Here is a 22066-nt window from a genome sequence, read left to right as displayed (position 1 = left end):
TCCCACTCCCCTCCAAAACCAATAAATATTCAACATGTACAATACAATAAAACCACAAAACAAGAAAAATGTGTCATCTACTTTTACACACTGGATCAAGTCATTTTGTCTTCTTATCATTTTAGGAGGTCCGAGGCAAGCCCTCTTTGTTATGTTCCATGTATGGTTCCCAAATTTGTTCAAATAATGTGACTTTATTTTTTTAATTATATGTTAATTTTTCCAATGGAATACATTTATTCATTTCCATGTTCCATTGCTGTATTCTCAGGCTCTCTTCCATTTTCCAAGTTGACATTATACATTTTTTTGCTACTGCTAAGGCTATCATAATAAATCTTTTTTGCGCTTTATCCAATTTGAGGCCTAATTTCTTTCTTCTTATGTTACTTAGAAGAAAGATCTCTGGATTTTTTGGAATGTTATTTTTTGTGATTTTATTTAATATCTGATTTAGATCTTCCCAAAACATTTTCACTTTCTCACATGCCCAAATTGCATGTACTATTGTTCCCATTTCCTTTTTACAGTGAAAACATCTATCTGTTAATGTTGGATCCCATTCTTTTAATTTTTTAGGTGTGATATAGAACCTGTGTAACTATATCATGTGTAACCTTGTGTTTATTATATTCTTCATAGTTCCAGAACATAACTTTTCCCATGCTTCATTTTTTATCTTTATGTTTAAATCCTTTTCCCACTTTTGTTTAAGTTTATAGCTTATTTCATCATTTTCCTTATTTTGCAGCTTAATGTATATGTTCGTTATAAATCTTTGAATTATCATTGTGTCTGTAATCACATATTCAAAGCTGCTTCCGTCTGGTAAGCTGAATCTGTTTCCCAATTTATCATTTAAATAAGTTTTCAGTTGATGATATGCAAACATTGCCATGAGTTATTCCATATTTGTACTTCAACTGTTCAAGTGTTAATAAATTATTTCCCAAAAAACAACTTTCTATTCTTTTATTTCCTTTTCTCTCCCATTCTCTAAAGGAAAGGTTATCCAGAGATCTTTCTTCTAAGTAACATAAGAAGAAAGGAATTAGGCCTCAAATTGGATAAAGTGCAAAAAAGATTTATTATGATAGCCTTAGCAGTGGCAAAAAAATGTATTGTAAAAGGGATTAATGGGTTTTGTGTCAATAACAATTTTGGTATTTGGTAATTTGTTTTTTTCCTTCCTAAGTGGATCTTCTTCCATATATTGAGTAAATGATGCAATACTGGTGAGCTTTTATATTGCACCAGCTTTTCATCCCACTTATAAAGTATATGTTCCGGTAACTTCTCCCCTATTTTATTTAGTTCTATCTTAGTCTAGTCTGGTAAAAATCTGATAAATACCTTAAATGTGCGACACTATAATAATTTTTAAAGTTTGGTAACTGCAAACCATCCTTGGTTATACCTCTCTGTTAATTTATCTAACGCTACCCTCGGTTTACCCCCTTTCCACAAGAATTTCCTTATTATTCTCTTTAGTACATTAAAGAATTTCTCTGTTAAGGGAATTGGTAATGATTGAAATAAGTATTGTATCCTTGGGAGCACATTCATTTTAATGCAATTTACCCTCCCTATCAATGTTAGCAGTAATTCTTTCCAATGTTCTAATTTTCCTGCAATTTCTTTATAGTGGCTGATAATTTAGTTTGTACAAGTGGCTTAAGTTATTATCTAACCTGATACCTAGGTATCAGATTGCTTGTGCTTGCCATTTAAATGGTGATTCTTTTATAATTCTGTATAATCCGTGTTACTCATTGGCATCACTTCACTTTTATTTGTGTTGATCTTGTACCCCGATATTTCTCCATACTCCTTCAATTTCTTATGTAATTCTTTTATTGATATTTCTGGTTCTGTTAGGTATACTATGATGTCATCTGCAAATAAGCTGATTTCATACTCCTCCTTTATTTTATTTTCTGTTCTTATCAGTTCTGCCAATAGTTCTATTGGTAAAGCGAACAATGAGGGGGATAATGTACACCCCTGTCTAGTTGATCTACTTAATTTAAATTGGCTCGATACATATCCATTTACTATTACCTTCGCCAACGGTCCATTATACAATGCTTTAATCCAATTAATATATTTTTTCTGGTAGATTGAACCTCTGTAATACTTTAAATAAATAGTTCCACTCTACTCTGTCAAAGGCTTTTTCTACATCAAAAGCAACAGCCACTGTTGGCTTCTTATTTCCTTGAACTGCATGAATTAGATTAATAAGTTTACAGAGATTATCAATTGTTCATCTTTTCTTAATAAATCTAGTTTGATCTTGTTTTACTATTTTTGGTACACAATCAGCCAGTCTGTTTGCTAATAATTTTGTTATTATCTTATAATCTGAGTTAAATAGAGATATTGCTCTATATGATGCTGGTGTTAATGGATCCTTCCCCATCTTTGGTATTACTGTAATTATTGCTGTCTTACATGAATCTGGCAAGTTTTGTGTTTCTTCTATCTGGTTCATTACTTCCAGGAGAGGAGGAATTAATAACTCTTTAAATGTTTTATAGAATTCTACTGGGAATCCATCCTCTCCTGGCATTTTATTGTTCAGCAGCTTTTTTAATATATCCTGTACTTCCTCTATTTCAAATGGTTTTATCAGTTTGTTTTGTTGCTCTTCTTGCAATTTTGGCAGTTCAATTTTAGCTAAAAACTCTTCTATTTTATCATCTTTCCCCTCATTCTCAGTTTGGTATAATTGTTCGTAAAATTCCTTAAGTTTTCATGAATCTCTATTGGGTTATATGTAATTTATTTGTCCTTTTTCCTTGATGCCAATACAGTTCATAATACTTTTGCTTTATTTTCATTTTGTTTTTCTCCACCTTGTATATTTGTAATGTTTCATATTTAATTTTTTTGTCCGCCAATTCTCTTTTTCATTATATCATCCCTTTTTACTAGTTCCTTTTCTTTACTTACTATCTCCCTTTCCAACTGCTCTATTTCCCGATTGTAGTCCTTTTTCATCTTAGTTACATAACTTATTTATCTGCCCTCTAATGAAGGCTTTCATTGCGTCCCATAATATAAATTTGTCTTTCACTGATTCCGTGTTTATTTCAAAATATGTTTTAATTTGGCGTTCAATAAACTCTCTAAATTCCTGCCTTTTAAGTAGCATGGAGTTTAACCTCCATCTATATGTTCTTGGTGGTATGTCCTCCAGTTCTATTGCTAATAACAGGGGTGAATGATCAGATAGTAGTCTAGCTTTATACTCAGTTTTCCTAACTTTCCCTTGAATATGGGCCGACAACAAAAGCATATCAATCCTTGAGTATGTTTTATGCCTATACAAATAATATGAATATTCCTTCTCTCTTGGATGCTGCCTCCTCCATATATCCATAAGTTTCATTTCCTGCATTGATTTAACCATAAATTTGACTACTTTATTCTTTTTGCTTGTCTTTTGTCCAGTTTTATCCAACATTGGATCCAAATTAAGGTTAAAATCGCAACTTATCAATATATTCCCTTGTGTGTCTACAATCTTCAAAACAATATCCTGCATAAACTTTTGATTCTCCTCATTAGGTGCATATATATTGAGCAAATTCCAAAATTCTGAGTATATCTGACACTTTATCATTACATACCTCCCTGCTGGATCTATTATTTCCTCCTCTATTTTGATTGGTACATTTTTATTAATTAATACGGCTCCACCTCTAGCTTTTGAATTATATGATGCTGCCGCTACGTGTCCTACCCAGTCTCTCTTTAATTTATTATGTTCCACTTCAGTTAGATGCGTTTCCTGCACAAATGCTGTATCTATTTTTTCTTTTTTCAGTAAATTTAATTGCCTCTTCCTTTTAATTTGGTTATGTATTCCATTAATGTTTATATAGTTCAATGTGGCTATCTTAAAGTGGCTATCTTATATCTTGTTTACACTTCATTTCTGCTTCCTCACCAGCTCCATCCCCCTTTTCCCCATTTTCATCTCTCAGTTTTCCCTTTTTAAACTCAATATATGACAACACATTTAAAACATAAAATACTCCAACAATTACCATACCGAATATTACCTTAACCTCAAATGCCCCATATCCCTTGCCGGGCAACCACAACTCCCCTTTCCATTTGGATTGCAATCTTGTTCGCAAGCGTCAACTGATTTCGCAGTGACGGTTATTCACTCCCTCCAACCCCCCCCCCCCCGAAAACACTTTTTTTTACACATATAACAAAGCTCTCCCTTTTTTCCCCTTACTTTCTTCCTTCCCTTCTCTTTTCCCTCTTTAATTCTTTACATACACATTGTTTTTACATCTTTATATATACTTTATCACCGTTCATTCTTATTACATCTCTTCATCTCTCCTTCTGTCCTGCAAATGCTCTGCAAATTCTTGTGCTTTCCCCAGATCCGAGAACAGTCTGTTTTGCTCCCTGGGTATAAATATTTTAAGCACAGCTGGATGTCTTAACATGAATTTATAACCTTTTTTCCATACGATCGATTTTGCTGTATTAAACTCCTTCCTCTTCTTTAAGAGTTCAAAACTTATGTCTGGGTAAAAAAATATTTTTTGACCCTTGTATTCCAATGGTTTATTATCTTCTCTAATTTTATTCCTTGCCTGCTCCAGTATATTTTCTCTTGTCGTATATCTCAAAAATTTTACTAAGATGGATCTTAGTTTCTGATGTGTCTGCAGTTTCGGAGCTAGTGCTCTGTGTGCCCTTACTATTTCCATTCCTTCCTGCATTTCTGTCATTTCCAGGACCTTTGGGATCCAACCTTTTATAAATTCCTTCATGTCTGTGCCTTCTTCACCCTCCTTCAGGCCCACTATTTTTATATTGTTTCGCCTACTATAATTTTCCAACATATTTTCTGAGATAACAACTCGTGTTTCTTTAATTTTTATGTCACTTTCTTCCAATTTTCCTCTTGTCATTTACTTCAATTTCTACAGCTGTTTCTCTTTCTTCTACTCTTCCCTATTTCTGTCATGACGAGTTCTAATCTTTGCATTTTATCTTCTATTCTTTTCATTTTTCTTTTAATTGCACTAAATTCTAATGACAACTATTCTTTTAATGCTCTCATTTGTTCTTCAAAAAAAAAAGCTTTATATTCTGTCCATCTGTTTTACCTTCTATTTCTCTGTGAAGATCTTGGTCTTCTTCTTCCTCTTCTTCTGTTTCTGTACTTGTGTTTGTGTCTTCTTCTTCTCTTCTTTGTATCTGTATCTCTTCTGATTTTCCTGATAAGTTGCTTGTATCACTTTGTCGGGCCTCTTCTTGCTGGGCCTCTTGCTATTGGTCCTCCCCTTCTGGGCTGCTCATCTGTCAGGCCTCCTGCTGCTGCTCCTTTTGCCATTCACCCCGTCGACTTTCTTTCTTGCCTGGTACCTCATTCCCTCTCCTGCCGCCTTCCTCATCCTCCAGCTGAGAGCCCTGGTGTCAGGCGTCCCTCAGCTGGTCGCGCAATGATTGCCCCCTCCTCGGCTGAGCACTCCCTCCTGTCGGTATTTTCTTTTATCTTTGATTGCGCACTGCTCATGTGCGACTCCTTGCGCATGCGCGGTTGCACACTTTTGTTTGGTTCAGAGAGCCATTTTTGCAGTCCACCGGTTGGGGGGGGGTCGCGACTCCGTAGGGCCGGCACCAACCTTGGAGAACGGACGTTCTTCGCCACCACGGCTCCCTGTTCCTTTGTGCAGGGAAGGCCTTCTTCTTTCTTTTCTGGTGACTTTTCTTCTTTTTTTCCCCATTGTTTTTACTTTTTCCTTCTTGGGTGCCATCTTCTTTTCTCTCCAATTTTACCTTCTATTTCTTATATTTTATATTTGTTGAACTTTGTCTTTTCTTGACTTTTTTTCTTTTTTTTCTGGAGAGGGCTGGTTTTACCCTACTGGCCACTACTCCATCACGTGACTCCTTTCCATTACTGATCTTGAAGCCATTTTCATTGGCTAGGTCTGAGTCAGTACAGAAATCTTAATATTTGTCTTAATATTGAGATAAGAGATTGATCTACCTTGACACTAATGATACGCCATTGTGAATATTGCTTGCTTGGGACCAAGAATTTCTTTGCCCATTGTAAAAAATCTACCAAACAGAAATCCAGAAAGCTTTTCCACCTCTAAAATGATCCCCAATGCCTCTTGATGAATATTAGTAAATGGAAGTGCAATTTGTTCAAAGAGAACAATACTTGCCCATCTTTGCTATCATACCTGATGACATCATGAGCCTCTTCCTTTAAGGAATTAGTGCTAGCAGCCCTTGAGACTGCTAGTGGGACTGTATCCAGCATGCCTACATGCCAAATATGTACTGGTGGGTATGTTGAGTTAATTTAAATATTTGTTAGGTGAACTCTGTTAGGTGAACTTTGAAACTAAATTACCTTTGTTATCAATATTATTATTGATATGCATCCCCGGGGAATCAAGGTTATGGGAGGGATGGATATCAATAATAATATACATATTATTATATGCATATAATATGTATATGTGACTCAAATGTACTTGTTTTTCCTTGACTGATATCTGATTCATTACTGAAAAAGATCACAATCCATAATTCAAAATCTCAAATGTCAGCCAGCAAAGACATTTCCAAGCCAGTTCTTACATGTCACATGCCAATTGCTGGCCAATCCATTTTTTTTTTGCTTTCTTAGATAAATGAAGTACAGATGCGCTGTTGTAAAATTGGATAAAATCCAGCATTTGGTTGTACAATGACTGGGAATTATATGGTCTTCAATGTTTTTAGGTTTTCATGTGTTCACAATTACATTCACTTTCTCTCTTTGGTTGCAATCCACTTATTACTCAATGAGTGTACACATAGTGCTTTTGAGTCAAGTTAGACTACAACTTGAGCACTTCACGCAGTTACAATCATATGATAGAGAAGATGTGACAACCATGGAGGGTTACAGAGAAGATTCAGATTGATATTGACAAGACCAGAAAACTGCGGCCATAAAGTAGGAGAGGCTGGGGTTTCTTTGGATCAGAGGATACTTAAATGAAATATCTAAAATTATGAGGGACCTGGATGTAGTAAATTGTGCAGACCTATTTCCCTTGGCAAAGAAGGTGTAGGGTTTCAGTAATTGGTAGGAGAGATGAGGAAAGGTCCTTTCACCTGGAGAGTGATGAGAAATGGATCTCCCTGTGTGAAATTTACACAGCATTACGATGTAATAGGAGAACTGTGATTTGGAATGCTTTGAACCCAATGCTGGGAGGTTGATTGAGCAGAGGAGCTCACTTTAACTAGCACAGACACTATGGGTCAAATGGATTCTTCCCGTGTCATAAATTTTCAAATATGTCTTTCTACAATTTCAGGGTTGAAGAATAAAGGGGTAATTGATAATGTGAAAACATATTGAAGTTTTGTGATCTGAGAGAAATATTTTCCCTCAGAGATTCAGTCAGCAGTTGGATTCAGTAAAACAGATTGTGCATGGTGTTCCAAGTGTCATGGTTATAATTCTAATGCTTCAGTTTAATCACATTGATATTTAAAGATCACTCAGATGTTCAAGGAATAGGGGAGGATATTTAAAATTACACTATTATGTGTTATTAGACTATAACCATCAACTTCTTTTTTGCAGAGCAAAGAGGTTAAACTGCGACAATAAAAGAAAAATGGCTGCAAACTTGAATCAAGATGAACTTGGGAAGAAACTTAGGCAGGTCTGTGGTTCTTCAAGTGCAAATCTCCAAGAAGTGGAACAATTAATTGCAGAGGGAGCATCAATCGATTTTTCTCCTGATGACATCGGGACCCCTCTATTTTTAGCTGCAGGTCAAGGTCATGAACAGATTGTTGAGTTTCTCTTGAAAAACAAAGCCAATATTAACTTTAAGACTGAGCTTCATGGTTGGTCACCACTCCATAGTGCCATACAAGCAAATCATGAAAATGTTGTGCGTCTATTGCTAGATTATGGGGCAGATCCACACATTAGGAAGGAAAATGGAGCAACGCCTTTCATTTCTGCTGCGATAAATGGCAATGTAAGTTTGCTCCAAGTGTTTCTGAACCGTGGTGCAGATGTCAATGAGGCAGATGCCAATGGCTTTACTGCCTTTATGGAAGCAGCAGAGCACAATAACGAAGATGCTTTACGTTTTCTCTTTGAGCACAACGCTGATGTAAATAAACGCAGAGAAGTTCCTGATGCTAAACGCAAGGTGGGTAGAGGTGGGAAGACTGCACTGATGAGTGCTGTGGAGAATGATTGTGAAAACATCATTAACATCTTGTTCGATGAGATGCACCCAGATGTTAACATCGTTGACAACCTTGGTAGAACAGCTTTATTTTTTGCCTTGAAGAAATGCAATAAGAGAATTGTAAAATTACTGTTGGATCATGAGGCTAACGTAAACTTCAGAGACAATAATCAAGAAACACCTCTGAGCACTGCAATGAAAACTACCAGTCCAGATAGTGAAATAGTGGAAATGCTGATCAAACATAAAGCAAAGTTGAATGTTGCAGATCAAGATGGGAGAACACCACTAATGCTTGCAATAAAATCTGGGCTCACAAAGGTGGCTGAACTGCTACTGGATGATTACAGTGTTGAGATTAACGCACAAGATAATTCAGGATCAACAGCCCTGCTAGAAGCGGTAAACAACAAAAATTTTGAGTTGACTAAAAGGCTGTGTGAGAGGGGAGTGGACGTATCCTGCGAGGACAATGCTGGGAATACACCCATAATGGTGGCCAAAAGGAAGTATGCCAAGGAAATAATAAAACTATTGAATCAGAGAAACTTTGAAACAAAGGCAAAAGCTTCCTCAAATTGGAAGAAGTGGAGTGAACGGTGGCATCCAAAACTAGAAAAACTGAAGAAAATTGAATGTACCTCCATTGGGAATCTGAAAATGTTCAGGAGACAGGATTTTGAGATTACTACAGAAAGCAGAACTAAAGTTTATCTTGGTTTCTATGACAATGAAACTGAGGTAGCAGTGAAATGCCACAGGAGATCCAGTGAAGAAGCCTCAAAAGAAAAACAATGCCTCAGAGAGCCAAAGATCAAAGCAAGCAGTCTGTTTGTTAAACTGCTGTATTGTGAAACTGATGAATACTGTGAATACCTGTGTCTGGATCTCTGTGAATATAATCTGGATGAATGTGTACAACAGCAACGTGAAGAACTTCAACTGGGAGCCCCAAATGTTATGAAGCAGTTGATTGAGGCTCTTCAGATTTTGCACGGAGCCAAGTTCGCACATCGGGATTTGCATCCGACTAATGTCCTCAGAGGTAACCAGTTCTATTTTTAGAAATTTAAATCAGAACAGTTCTTCAATTAAATGCTGATTCCCTGTGATAACATATAAGGCCCAGGCAGAATAGGTGATTTTAATCAGTGCTATGTGAAATGATCGATTGATTTTATGGGCATCATTTGTATCTTGTAACTATCCTCTTTCACTACATTTTTCATAATCATAGTTGCACAGCACAGAAACTAGCCCTCCAGCCCACCATGACAATTCCAATCATTGTACTTACAGATTTGAAAACCAACTAATGGCAAAATCACTTCTTGGCTATCATTGCAATGGTATTTATCATAGGATCCATTTGCTGCAATTTACAGGAACTCTTCAAATAGTTTCTGTTAGAGGGGTGTGACAAGATGGCGTAAGGATCAGACGTGCCTTCCAGTCCTCTCCTGACTCTATCTTATTGTTTTGTCTAGAAATGCCCGTTAAAATTATTTAAAAGTTTAGATAATTTCAGTGCTGTTAATTTAACTTATGATGGTACAATTGGTGGAAAAGAGCAAAAAAAAATGACAACAGATCATCAAAAAACTACATTTTCCAAAAGTTCAAGTTTTGGAGCCTACCTATAGGAAAGACACCGGGACTCAGCGTGAAATGGATCCCAGGAGAGAGGTTCAGTGTTCGGATGTAGAGCTCTATGTTACATCGGTAGAGCCCCCTAAAGAGGGTGCCAAACAGCCTTTAGAACAAAGAGTTACTCAAAGGCATTTGTCATCTGTAGAGGTGGCGCTGCAAACTGCATCTCTTGAGATACAAGAACCTATACAACTTGATGTACTGGGAGAATTTAATACATTATGGTCTGGGGAAATCCCCGGCCAGCGTCCTTCAGTCATTGCTGGAGAGGCTGTGGCTGGGGTTTCCACACGCAGTCATACTACAAGGAAGGCAACCAGAATGAAGGAAGGAATAGAAGATCTTGTGGAGAAGAAGCAGGAATCTGTTGAGCCAAAATCTCTTCCAATTGAAAAGATTTTTGTGAATCTTGAATCTAAATTATCTTATACAATGCAGGGATTATTCAAGATTATGACTGAACTTGGTACTAGGTTTAATACTTTGGTGAAAATACATTCTCAACAGATGGCTGAGTTTGGAGCTTTTAAGCTTGAAGTGAGAGATAAATTTAATTCGTGTGAAGAAGATATAGACGAAATACGGGATCAAGTTTTTGATGTGACCAAAATGGTCGAAGACTTACAAACTCAAAATAAAAATTTGGTGAAAAAGATTCATTATTTGGAAAACCAATCCAGACGGAACAATATAAAGATTATTGGTTTGCCGGAAGGTATGGAGGGACCAGACCCAAGAAAATATTTTACTGAATGGATTCCGCAGGTGCTGGGTCAAGAACATTTCCCGGAAGGTATAATACTGGAACGTGCTCACAGAGCCTTGCGTAGAAGACCTATTTCAGGTCAAAGTCCAAGACCTGTTTTGGTTCGTTGCTTGAATTATTATGACAGAGAAATAATTTTACGAGTGGTTATTAGAAATGCACAACAGAGAAAATCATCCTTGATGATTCAAAATAATCGAGTTTTCTTCTATGCGGAATTGAGTCAAGAAGTTATGTTCCAACGACGGGAATTCAATCCTGCTAAAGAGTTGTTGTGGAAGAAAGGTTACAAGGCAACCTTTAGATATCCAGCTGTTTTGAAGGTTTTCCAAGATGGTTGCCAACCAAAGTTCTTTGATTCTTCAAAGGAAGCTATAGCATTTGCTCAAGAGCTGCCAATTACTCAGTTTCAACAGAGACATAGTCCGCCGCGATCTCTAAGGAGACAAGAGATGGAAGAAAAGAGCTGTGCTCCAAGAAGGAATGGTTGTAATGGTGACTTGGCAGTTGGAGCTGATTAAAAAAAGAGTTGTCCTTTTTTTTCTAATGTTTTTTTTTAAAAAAAAGGAATATTAAATAATGATGATGTTAGTTTAAGATGAAGTGAGAGTTGGGGGAGAGAACTGGATAGGCACTATTTCCTGAAAGTCATCTGCTACGTGTGAGTTATCTCACACCCATTTTTTTTTGGGAGTTACTGCATTGCGCGGTTTAGACGGGAGAGGGTACCTGTTTTTTTTTTCCCTTTTTTTGTATTATTAGATTAAAGAGTGAAGGGGTTTTTTTTTGTTTAAATATATAAAAAAAACATAAGAAAGTATTTGATTGTTTAAAAAACTAAAAATTGATGTGGTTTTTTTTGTAAAGTTTATTCAGTAGATAAGGAATATCTGAAATTTAAATGTGAATGGGATGGATAAGTTTTTTTTATATTTTTTCTTTAACTTTAAGGTGAAAGGAATGGTCATTCTGGTGTATATTATTTTGCTATTTTAGTTATAGAACGAAGGGAATAATGGTGAAAGTTATAAATTGAATTGTACATTTCTTAATGAGGCTTGAATTTTGTTTGTGGTTTATGCTCCATTTGTTGAAGATATAGATTTCGTTGTAGATGTGTTTTTATTATTTGGATATCTGAATGTTAACGTAATGATTGGGGATATTTAAATGTGGTATTGGAGCTTTTATTGGATAACTATTCAAGAGTAAAAGGGAAAAATTGGTGGAAATGTACTAAAATTGAATTGTACAATGCTTAATGAGGTTTGAATTTTGTTTTAAGATGGTGGTTTATGTGACTAATATGATGATAGATGTGAAGTTGATATTTGGTGAAGGTTTATCTCTATAGAGAAAGTTTTTTTTTTCATCTTTTTTATGCTACAATTTTTTTTAAAGAATTGATTATTGTTTAAGAATTTTTGATAGATAATGTTACTAACTTTACTAATTTTTTATATTAAGTTTGAGTTAAATATATGTTTCATCTTAACTCCGTTTGTTAAATATATGCATTTAAGTTTGATTTAAATATGTTTTTTAAGTCTGATATCTTAGTATTAATTACTTTTTTTTTGTTAGTATTTTAATCGGTTATGTTTTTGTTTTTTTTTGTAAGTGGGTTTTTTTTCTCACATATATTATTAACTTTATTAATTCTTCACTCTTTATTTTTTTGGGGGAAAGGGGGGTTGGACTAATTTGAGTTGGGTTATTAATGTGTAATAATTATTGGGGAGGGTATAGTTTATTTAGATTACTGATATTGTATTGTAATTTTATTATTTTATTCTTAATTTTTTTTAATGTAATCCTATATGTTATTCATGTTATAAAATCTTAAATAAAGTTTAAAAAAAAATAGTTTCTGTTAAATAGATATGGTTGTTTGTGTAACCTATTTACAATATTAAGAACAACACTAGCCTTCACTTATACAGCATTTTAATGTAGCGAGATGCCCCAAGGAGTTTTGCGGTCACATCATGAAACAAAAGTTGAGGAAACTTGAACAGATTATCAAACCTGAGCCATGCCACCCATGGTGAGCACCCAATTCTGGGGGTGATCAGAAGCAGAAATTAGTGGGACACCGATATCATCGAGAGTTGGAGGGTTGGTGGTTACAGAGGTGGCAGTGGAGGTTAAAGGAATGGAAGAAAGATTCCAGGAGAAATTTATAATCAAAGATGAAAATATAAAACCAAGGCATTCCCTAATTGGAGGGTAGAAAATACTAGGGTGATGGCATAGGTGATTTTAGTGTGAGGTAGAACAGGTTAAAGATGATGTAATGGGGAGAGGGGTGTATGCCAGGAGTTGAGTCTCTTGTCCCACCATACCCACTTTCTGTTGCTATGGTCCAGCTGAATCTATGCTCAGTAGTGACTTCCAGGATGTTAATGGAAGGACACTCATCTGTTAATCTTTTAAATGTTGGAGACCGCCTTTGACACAGCAGCCCATGCTTGAATGTTGTCTAGGTCTTGCTGCCTAGAACAGGTCACTTTAATACTCAGTTCCTCTCTGCTTCTGGTGACTAACCTTGGCTCTGAACACAATTCCATAGAAATTTATATAAACTGAAAGAATAAGCAGGTCCTCTGGCTCGGTACATTACAGCTTCCAGAGTTCGACAGCTTTAGATAAAGATCCCATGACACACACTCACCTCCTTCAGACTCATCAGGTTTCTTTGTCTCAATACATTCTCTTCTACCATCATCCCTTGAGTTATTTCTCTCTCTCTGTCTCATCAATTGGAAATGTCAACTGTCTCCCTCTTGCCATAGATGATGTACTTTTGTTTTTCATTTGCTGATAAGTATGACTTCCTTAGACTTACATCCACTTGTTTTTAATGTATCTTATGCCACATGATTCCAAGGACATAAAATCAAAACATTGTAACAGCACTCACTTTTGCAAGTTACATGGTAAAAACATTGAACAGTAAAGTGGTTTGATTCTTTCACAGATGTTGAAAATCGTATTCATCTGGCAGATTTTGGCAAGAGTATGTATTTTGGCAACAATACAGCTGTGAAACTATCATCCCCAGGGACCTGGGAGGCTTCAGAAATCCTTCAGAAACTGAAACAAATGTCAACTTCCACTTTCGAAGCGAGTGAGCTTTACACAGCAGATCTGCAGGTACACTTCCTTCTTTCCTGAGTCATCTGGGTGAAGGGTCACAGGATGTAACCAAGGCTGAAAAGAGTGAAAGCAAGACCAGTTAAATTAATTGAACCAGCTAGATTAGTTCGATGGTCTACTTGAAATTTTGTCTTTGCTTCTGAATCCACAGATACTGCCTGAACTGCTGAGTGTTTCCAGCATTTTCTGTTTCTATTTTAGATTAGATGATTCCAAGGTTACTGCTCGCAAGAGGAAGAATTGGTTGGGTACAGTGAGGATGTGGAAAGTATGAGAATTTATAAAATAGGAGCAGGAGTAGGCCATCTGGCCCATCGAGCCTGCTCCACCATTCAATAAGATCATGGCTGATCTGATCATTGACTCAACCCCACCTATCTGTCTTTTCCCCATATCCCTTAATTCCTTATTTATGTAAAAATCTTTCTAACTGAACCTTAAATATGTTTAATGAAGTAACCTCACCTGCTTCCCTGGGCAGAGAATTCCACAGATTCAAAACAGTTTTTCCTCATCTTTGTCTTAAATTAACTCCTCTGAATCTTGAGGCTTTGTCCCCAGTTCTCATCTTACATACCAGTGAAAACAATTTTTCTGCCTCTATCTATCCCTTTCATAATTTTAGATGTTTCCACAAGATCTCCTATCATTCTTCTGAATTCAAGTGAGTATAATCCCAGACGATTTAGTCTCTTGTCGTAGGTCAACCCTGTCATCTCCAGGATCAACCTGGTGAACCTCTTCTGGACTGCCTCCAAGGCCAGTATATCCTTCCAACCTAAAGAACCTGTTTAGTGATTGGGGTGAACAAGAAGAAACAGAAACAAGTTGAGAGAGAGTGAGGTGATGGAGATTTTAATAGATGTGTGTAGTTCCATTAATATGGAAGATATTCCGTATTTACCATTGTATCTCGTGAATGTGAATGTTCTTCTCTGTCAAGGTGGCTAATCCACTCCTATATCTATTATGTTCAGCTCTATTCTCTTTAAAGAACAACCTCATGAATAGGTGAGCTGATTGGCCAAGACAGTCTTACAAACCAGGTTCTGGTAACAAATATGATGTGCGGTTCAACTGGCTATAACTAAACGTTCATTCATTCATTCAGTGCCTTGCCATTCAGCGTTGGCGATCATGTCTCTCCATTCATCACGATCTCTGTCCCTCTGAATTGTAGTTGTTGCCTCCCCTATTCTCCTTCGGTGAAGGCTCCCATCTTTGAGATGAGACCGTAATTGATGTTGAGTTCATGATTAGACAAGAGAAAAATACTGAAGTGGCTTCCTGTTTCCTTCTTCAGTTGCAGTGTCCATACTGGATGAGTAACATTGATCAGCAGATTCATCTGCCCAGCATTTTTAGTTTTACAACTATAAATTCCAATTTGTAGAATCTGCTTGTAAAAATCATCCACCATCTGCAATCCATGGCTTCACATAACCCTGATTGGGAGGCGTAACAGGTACTACACCTTGCCCAAGTGTGACCTGTAAGCTTTCAGACAGAAGGAGTGCCTTACACTTCCTTTTGCTGAGCAATTGCACAGCACCGACACCAAACAGAGAGCGGGTGAAGTGTCATTGATCAATTCTTTGACCTCCTGTTTAGAGTGAGAATCTACAGACTTTAGGTCAGTAATGGTCAAAGTAGAATCAGCATCAAGTTTTAGATCTGGGCTGACCAGTAAGGGGGTTTTGCTGGTCTGTAAAGTGAATTTGGCACATTAATAGAGTGCTTTATTATTCTCTGAGTTATGCGAGACCTGAAATAGAGTGAATTTCACATGAAACTATACTGTTATTTCATTTATTAAATGTAAAATGAACGAACAACTGGTTACAATTAAGCTCATCCTTCATAAATGTTTCCTGTTCCATTTTGAAGCAGATGGAAGAAATATCCCTGAAGGAAGTTGCATGATTAGACCAGTAGACAAAAAAAGGGGGTTTTATTCTTTCTTTATCTTCCAGAACTACATGGTCTTTGTCAAGCAATAGGGTAGTAAAGAGGAGTTTCTGATCAAGAACACTATAAGGTCATTTATTAGAATAATATTCAACTTGAGAGTATGGACCTGTAATTGGAATAGCAAGATTGAGGTAAATTATTTTACATTCGTCAATTATGGAATGACTAACCAGAAACAATGGTAGAAACCATAGCTTTTAAACATTTGACAAATATATGCATGTCCTTTGGATAACAATTTAAAATGAATACAGAAATGAATAGAATAGCCCCTTGTATGCAATTTCTTCTTCTTTGGCTTGGCTTCGCGGACGAAGATTTATGGAGGGGGTAAAAAGTCCACGTCAGCTGCAGGCTCGTTTGTGGCTGACAAGTCCGATGCGGGACAGGCAGACACGATTGCAGCGGTTGCAGGGGAAAATTGGTGGGTTGGGGTTGGGTGTTGGGTTTTTCCTCCTTTGCCTTTTGTCAGTGAGGTAGGCTCTGCGGTCTTCTTCAAAGGAGGTTGCTGCCCGCCAAACTGTGAGGCGCCAAGATGCACGGTTTGAGGCGATATCAGCCCACTGGCGGTGGTCAATGTGGCAGGCACCAAGAGATTTCTTTAGGCTGTCCTTGTACCTTTTCTTTGGTGCACCTCTGTCACGGTGGCCAGTGGAGAGCTCGCCATATAACACGATCTTGGGAAGGCGATGGTCCTCCATTCTGGAGACGTGACCCATCCAGCGCAGCTGGATCTTCAGCAGCGTGGACTCGATGCTGTTTCTACCATTTCATGAAACCCTACAAATGAATGCTGCATTCAAAACAGGATATACTTTAGGTACAGCAATACAGTGGAGTCCTAGTTAAATTTTTGGTACAGTAGCCAGAGTTTTGCTCTGGAGACAGGAAAGTTTGATATGGCAGCTGGGGAAGTAAGAACACAAAAATAAATATATCTGAAAAGAGCAAGTTTCAGCAACAATAATCATGAAATTACTGTATTGTTGTAGAAACCATAGGATTCACTAATGTAAGATCCTCCTGGAAGGAAATCTTTGAATCTTGCCCGGTCTGGCCTATATGTAAATGCAAACCCATTCCATGGTTGGCTCTTAACTGCCTCCTCATTCAGGGGCAATTAAAAATGGGCTAATAATGTTGGGAATCCCAGTGATATCCACATGCTGTTACAAATATTAAAATTATTATAAAATTTTACTTGTATCTTTATTTTGTGACATGGGAACCCAATAGGATTTAAATATGCATCATTTCCCAATAATGCAGTTCTGAATTTGTTTTCCTTATTTGGGCAGGCATTAGGACGTCTGTTGCACTATATAGTAACTGGAGGAGAAGACCCTTATAAGAACGAGGAGGAGTTGTGTGAGAATAAACCATTGCTGAATAAGGAACTGTACAAGCACAAGAATGCTGAAGTCCGAGATTTCATAGAGGGATTGCTAGCTCCGGCTGAGACCCGGATCACACTCCAGGAGGCTGAGCAACATCCATTCTTGTGGAAAGAATCAGAGTGAGTCAGAGAAGCTTCAATATTTCCTATTGACTTGAGATTAGGTACTTCCAATCCTAACATTAAAAGGAGGCAAAGCATTAAACAAACGATATCTCAATTGACTTTTCCTGCAGCATGTAATTCTTTACAGTAGAACCCAGGGTAACCAGCATATCTACAGTTATTAGACTGAAGCCACCAGTGTTAGATGGCACAGAGATGACTGGTGTTCTATATCATATTCCCATTCTCAGGCTGTTAGCAGGGAACAGCTGCAATAGCAGCACCATACGGCACTCTCGCAGGTTCTCAGTTGGAAGGAATGTCAGGTGAACAAGGACCCCTGACTTCTTTTTTTAAGAATTTTGTAAGATGGGTCACATACTGGCACAGCTTACAGAACCATTGCCGCAAATCTCTTGCAACCTGGGTTCAGACCTGACCTATGAACAGTTCACACTTTCTTCCTTGTGACTGTGAATTTTCTCCTTGTGCTCCAGTTTCTTCCGACATCCCAAATACATGTTGGTTGGTAGATTAATTGGTCACTACTGTAAGTGAGTAGTAAAATCTGCAGGGGAAATTGGTGAGAATGGATGAATAATTTAAAAAATTGAACCAATGTAGAATTGGTGCGGATAGTGAATAGTTAATCCGGACTCGATGGGCCAAAAGACCTGTTTCTGGTAACTGATTTGCGGCCAGGTCGGGTCATCTCTGACAGGCCAGCATTTATTGCCTTTCACAATAGCCATCCTAAAAGTGACGGTTAGATGTGTCCTTCAACTTACATTTAATGTGGAAAATACCCATGGCCAAAGTACAAACTCTTGCTCAAATTCTGTTGGGAAAATAAAAATCTAATTTTATTTATATCGTGTGTATTAAATTGCGTTGTACTTGACTAACCAGGCTATTGGGAAATAGAAGCTCGTCCAATTTTTCATTCAATCTATGCTGTCTCCAAGTCACACCAAGTATCAACTGTTTTTGCATGTGTGTGCAATTGGGAACATTAATCGATTTCTGATTTTCACCTCAGGAAGATTAAATTTGTCCAAGACCTTGCCAATGAAGAGGTTGTAACAAAACGGATAAAGAATAGTAAGTTGGTGCAGATTCTGAATGAGGCTGGCAAGGACAGTGAAAGATCATTTCACACATGGACAGAAAAGGTAAAATATCTAACTTGTAATCCAACCAACACTTTTTTTTCCAGAAATGCTGGGGTCTGTCGGACTCTGCCTTTACCTTACTCTTAATTTAGTCTATGTGTGGTCAGAGTCCAGCGTGTTCTTTGAATGAAGTGATAGGAGAAGGTATTCGGTTCAACAGTCAATTTATTACACAGCACAAGAATAAAGCTTAACAGAGCTCTGGATCAGTTGTTAGTTCATAGGTCACCTGCACAGTGAGCTATTCCCCAAGACTGACTTCTTCTGTCCAGTCTCTACAGTTTATATAGCTCAACCTTATACAGAACAAAAGTTGGCTTCCTTTGCTAGATCTAATTATCATACAGAACAAAAGTGGGCTTTCTTTGCTAGATTTCTTGCATAAGATTTATCACAAGTAATTTCCTGCTCTGCAGATATCTGGGGTGTAGAGCTCCCATCTTAATCCTCTTCTATTTTAAATGGCACATTTTTACTAATTAATATAGCTACTCCTCTTGCTTTTGAATTATACGATGCTGCTGTTACATGTCCTACCCAATCTCTCTTTAATTTCTTGTGCTCCAATTCAGTTAAGTGTGTTTCTTGCACAAATGCTATATCAATTTTTTCTTTTTTCTGTAAATTTAGCAGTTTCTTCCTTTTAATTTGGTTATGTATTCCATTAATATTTAAAGTCATATAGTTCAACGTAGCCATTTTATACTTTGTTTATCTTCCCTTTCCGTTTCTCCATCATTACCTTTCCTCCTTATCCATTTCTGTTTTCTTGTTTTAAACCCTTTATAAGACAACATTTCTAAAACATCAAACATTTTCCTTATTCTCCTATTTAAAACTTCTTTAGCCCCAATCTCCCCTTCCCCTCCTGAGTTGTCCTTTATCCCTTGTCGGACAACCACATCTCCCCTCTCCATTTGGATTTGCGAATTCACTCGCAAGCGTCAGCTGATTTTGCAGTGACCGCAACTCCTCCCCACCCAGCCCCCCCCAGAAAAGATTTCACTTTTCATATGTAACAAAGGTCACTCTTTTAATTCCCTCCTTATTCCCTCTATTCCATTTCCTTCCCTTATTAATTCTTGTCTATACTATCTATATTTTCCTCTAAATACGGATACATTCATGTATGCACATTATACATATACACACATATACCTCTTTACCCACATACATATAAATCGTGGTCATTTTTACTCTTATTACATGTCTTCATCTCTCTGGTTGTTTTGTAGTTGTTCTGCAAATTTCCTTACTTCCTCTGGATCCGAGAATAGTTTTTTTTCCCCATAAGATCGTTTTCGATGTATTGAACTCCTTTCTCTTCTTCAGGAGTTCAAAACTTATGTGTCTTTTTAGTTCTCAGTCTTTTGTACTCTCATTACACGTCTTCATCCCTCAGTCTATTTTGTAATTGTTCTGCAAATTTTCGTGCTTCCTCTGGATCCGAGAATAGTCTGTTTTGTTGTCCTGGAATAAATATTTTCAATACCGCTGGATGCTTTAGTATAAATTTATACCCTTTCTCCTATAAAATCGTCTTTGCTGTATTGAACTCCTTTCTCTTCTTCAGGAGTTCAAAACTTATATCTGGATAAATGAAGATTTTTTGCCCTTTGTACTCCAGTGGCTTGTTGCCCTCTCTTACTTTTTCCATTGTCTTCTCCAGTACCTTTTCTCTTGTAGTATATCTTAGGAATTTTACTAAAATAGATCTTGGTTTTTGTTGTGGTTGTGGTTTAAAGGCCAATGCTCTATGTGCCCTTTCTATTTCCATTTCTTGCTGTAGTTCTGGACATCCTAGGATCCTGGGGATCCAATCTTTTATAAACTCTCTCATATTCTTGCCTTCTTCATCTTCTTTAAGGCCCACTATCTTTATGTTATTTCTTCTGTTATAATTTTCCATTATATCTATTTTCTGAGCTAACAGTTCTTGTGTCTCTATAACTTTTTTATTAGATTCCTCTAATTTCTTTTTTAAGTCCTCTACCTCCATTTCTACTGCTGCTTCCCGCTCTTCCATCTTGTCCATTTTCTTTCCCATTTCTGTTAAGGTCATATCTATTTTATTCATTTTCTCTTCTGTGTTGTTTATTCTTCTTCTTAAATCATTAAATTCTTGCGCTTGCCATTCTTTAAATGACTCCATGTATTCTTTAATAAGAGAAAGTATATCCTTTATCTTACCTTTCCCTTCTTCTTCTATTTCACTGTACTCTTCCTCTTCTTCTTCCTCTGGGTTGGCCATCTGTTGTTTCTTTGTTGCCCTTTTCTTCTCTTCTTTCTTGTTTTCGTTGTCTTCTGTGTTCTCCTCTTGCTGCAGGTGTTCTGCAGCTGTCATTGCCGGCTGTGGAGATCGACTCCCCAGCTGGTCACCCCTCCTGTCGGTGTGTTTTTTTTTCATGCGCGGTTGCGCACTTTTACTCGGCTCAGCGAGCCATTTTTGTAGTCCACTTTCTACCGACCTGTGGGAGCGGGTTTCTCTCTCCACCGTGGGCCTCTTCGAACAGGTAAGGCCTTCTCCTTCTTCTTCCGTTGTCTTCTCTTCCTCTCTTCTTACCGTTGATTTCGATTTTTCATTTTTCGTTGCCATCTTCTTTCCACCTTTATACTCACTTTTCTTTAATTTTTATTTTTGTGCCTTTGTGTTTTCCTTTGTTTTTTCCGACTTTTCTGGAGAGGGCTGGAGTTCACCGTCCGGCCACTACTCCATCACGTGACTCCCTCCCATCTTAATCCTCAAGGCCAGAATATCCTGTTGTTTTGATCAAAAATCAATTTATACCCCAGATATTTCTAATTATTTCTGTTCTCATCTGGCCATATTCTTCTGTACTACTCAACACCTCCTTCTGTCTTAGTTTCTTACTGATTCCGTTCTCTTTGTTTCTGACAGTCTCTGTCAGATCAGATTCTTTTTGTTTGTGCTAATCAACACCTCCTTTTGCCTTAACATTCCTACTAAATTGTTTCATACATATCCTCTCTTTTGTATTTTGGGAGCAGGCAATTCTAAACCTACTGTAATCAGCCAACTTTGCTACATACTGTGGCTGCCCCTTACTTACATTACTCTTTCCCTTCACCATGAGATAAATATTAAATTGTTACATAGTACTGGATTCATGTATACAAAATGAATAGTACATAAGCAAATATTCTACATATTTTCTATGATTAATTAACCCCTATATTCCAACAGTCCCCCTTTTGGTCTCATGAAAATGAGACCAACCACCAGTTAACTTATGGGACCAAGACCTCAGGAGTTTTTGCAAGGACCGGCATCTCCGACCCCTTGTTAAACTTAACCTTACAAACTTGGCCATTATGAACACACTTCAGTCCAGTGGGGGCCCCAACACAGTGTTCAGGAACGTCAGTCCAATCCGCAAAGTACTGTTTCGGTTCGTTATGGGCCTCCCAGGCTGACCACAAACACTTTGTACAGTTGTTTCCTTCTCCAGATGCTTCAAGGGCTAGGAACAACATCACCCATAGTCCCCACATAGTGTCCATCACAGCCCCCTAAATTTTGTTGACTTCAATATAGAAATATCACTTCAAGTACTGAAATACAGTC

The 22066-nt window shown here is 37.3% G+C and overlaps 1 protein-coding gene across 2 annotated transcripts in view; it reads left to right on the top strand.

Annotated features, from left to right (window-relative positions):
- LOC138763438 (2-5A-dependent ribonuclease-like) overlaps positions 1 to 22066 on the top strand; it is an 88307-nt gene that overhangs the window by 26301 nt on the left and 39940 nt on the right. For both annotated transcript variants that reach the window (XM_069937576.1, XM_069937577.1), the window contains exons 2-5: positions 7637 to 9306; positions 13658 to 13833; positions 17106 to 17323; positions 18348 to 18480. In XM_069937576.1, coding sequence (XP_069793677.1) covers positions 7671 to 9306; positions 13658 to 13833; positions 17106 to 17323; positions 18348 to 18480 — 2163 coding nt within the window. In that variant the 5' untranslated portion in view covers positions 7637 to 7670. The remainder of the gene's footprint in view (positions 1 to 7636; positions 9307 to 13657; positions 13834 to 17105; positions 17324 to 18347; positions 18481 to 22066) is intronic.

The sequence above is a fragment of the Narcine bancroftii genome, chromosome 5, assembly GCF_036971445.1.
Source record: "Narcine bancroftii isolate sNarBan1 chromosome 5, sNarBan1.hap1, whole genome shotgun sequence".
In the NCBI taxonomy this organism is placed as follows: Eukaryota; Metazoa; Chordata; class Chondrichthyes; order Torpediniformes; family Narcinidae; genus Narcine; species Narcine bancroftii.
Note: the sequence above shows the minus strand (reverse complement) of the source record. Positions and strands in the feature narration are given on the sequence as shown.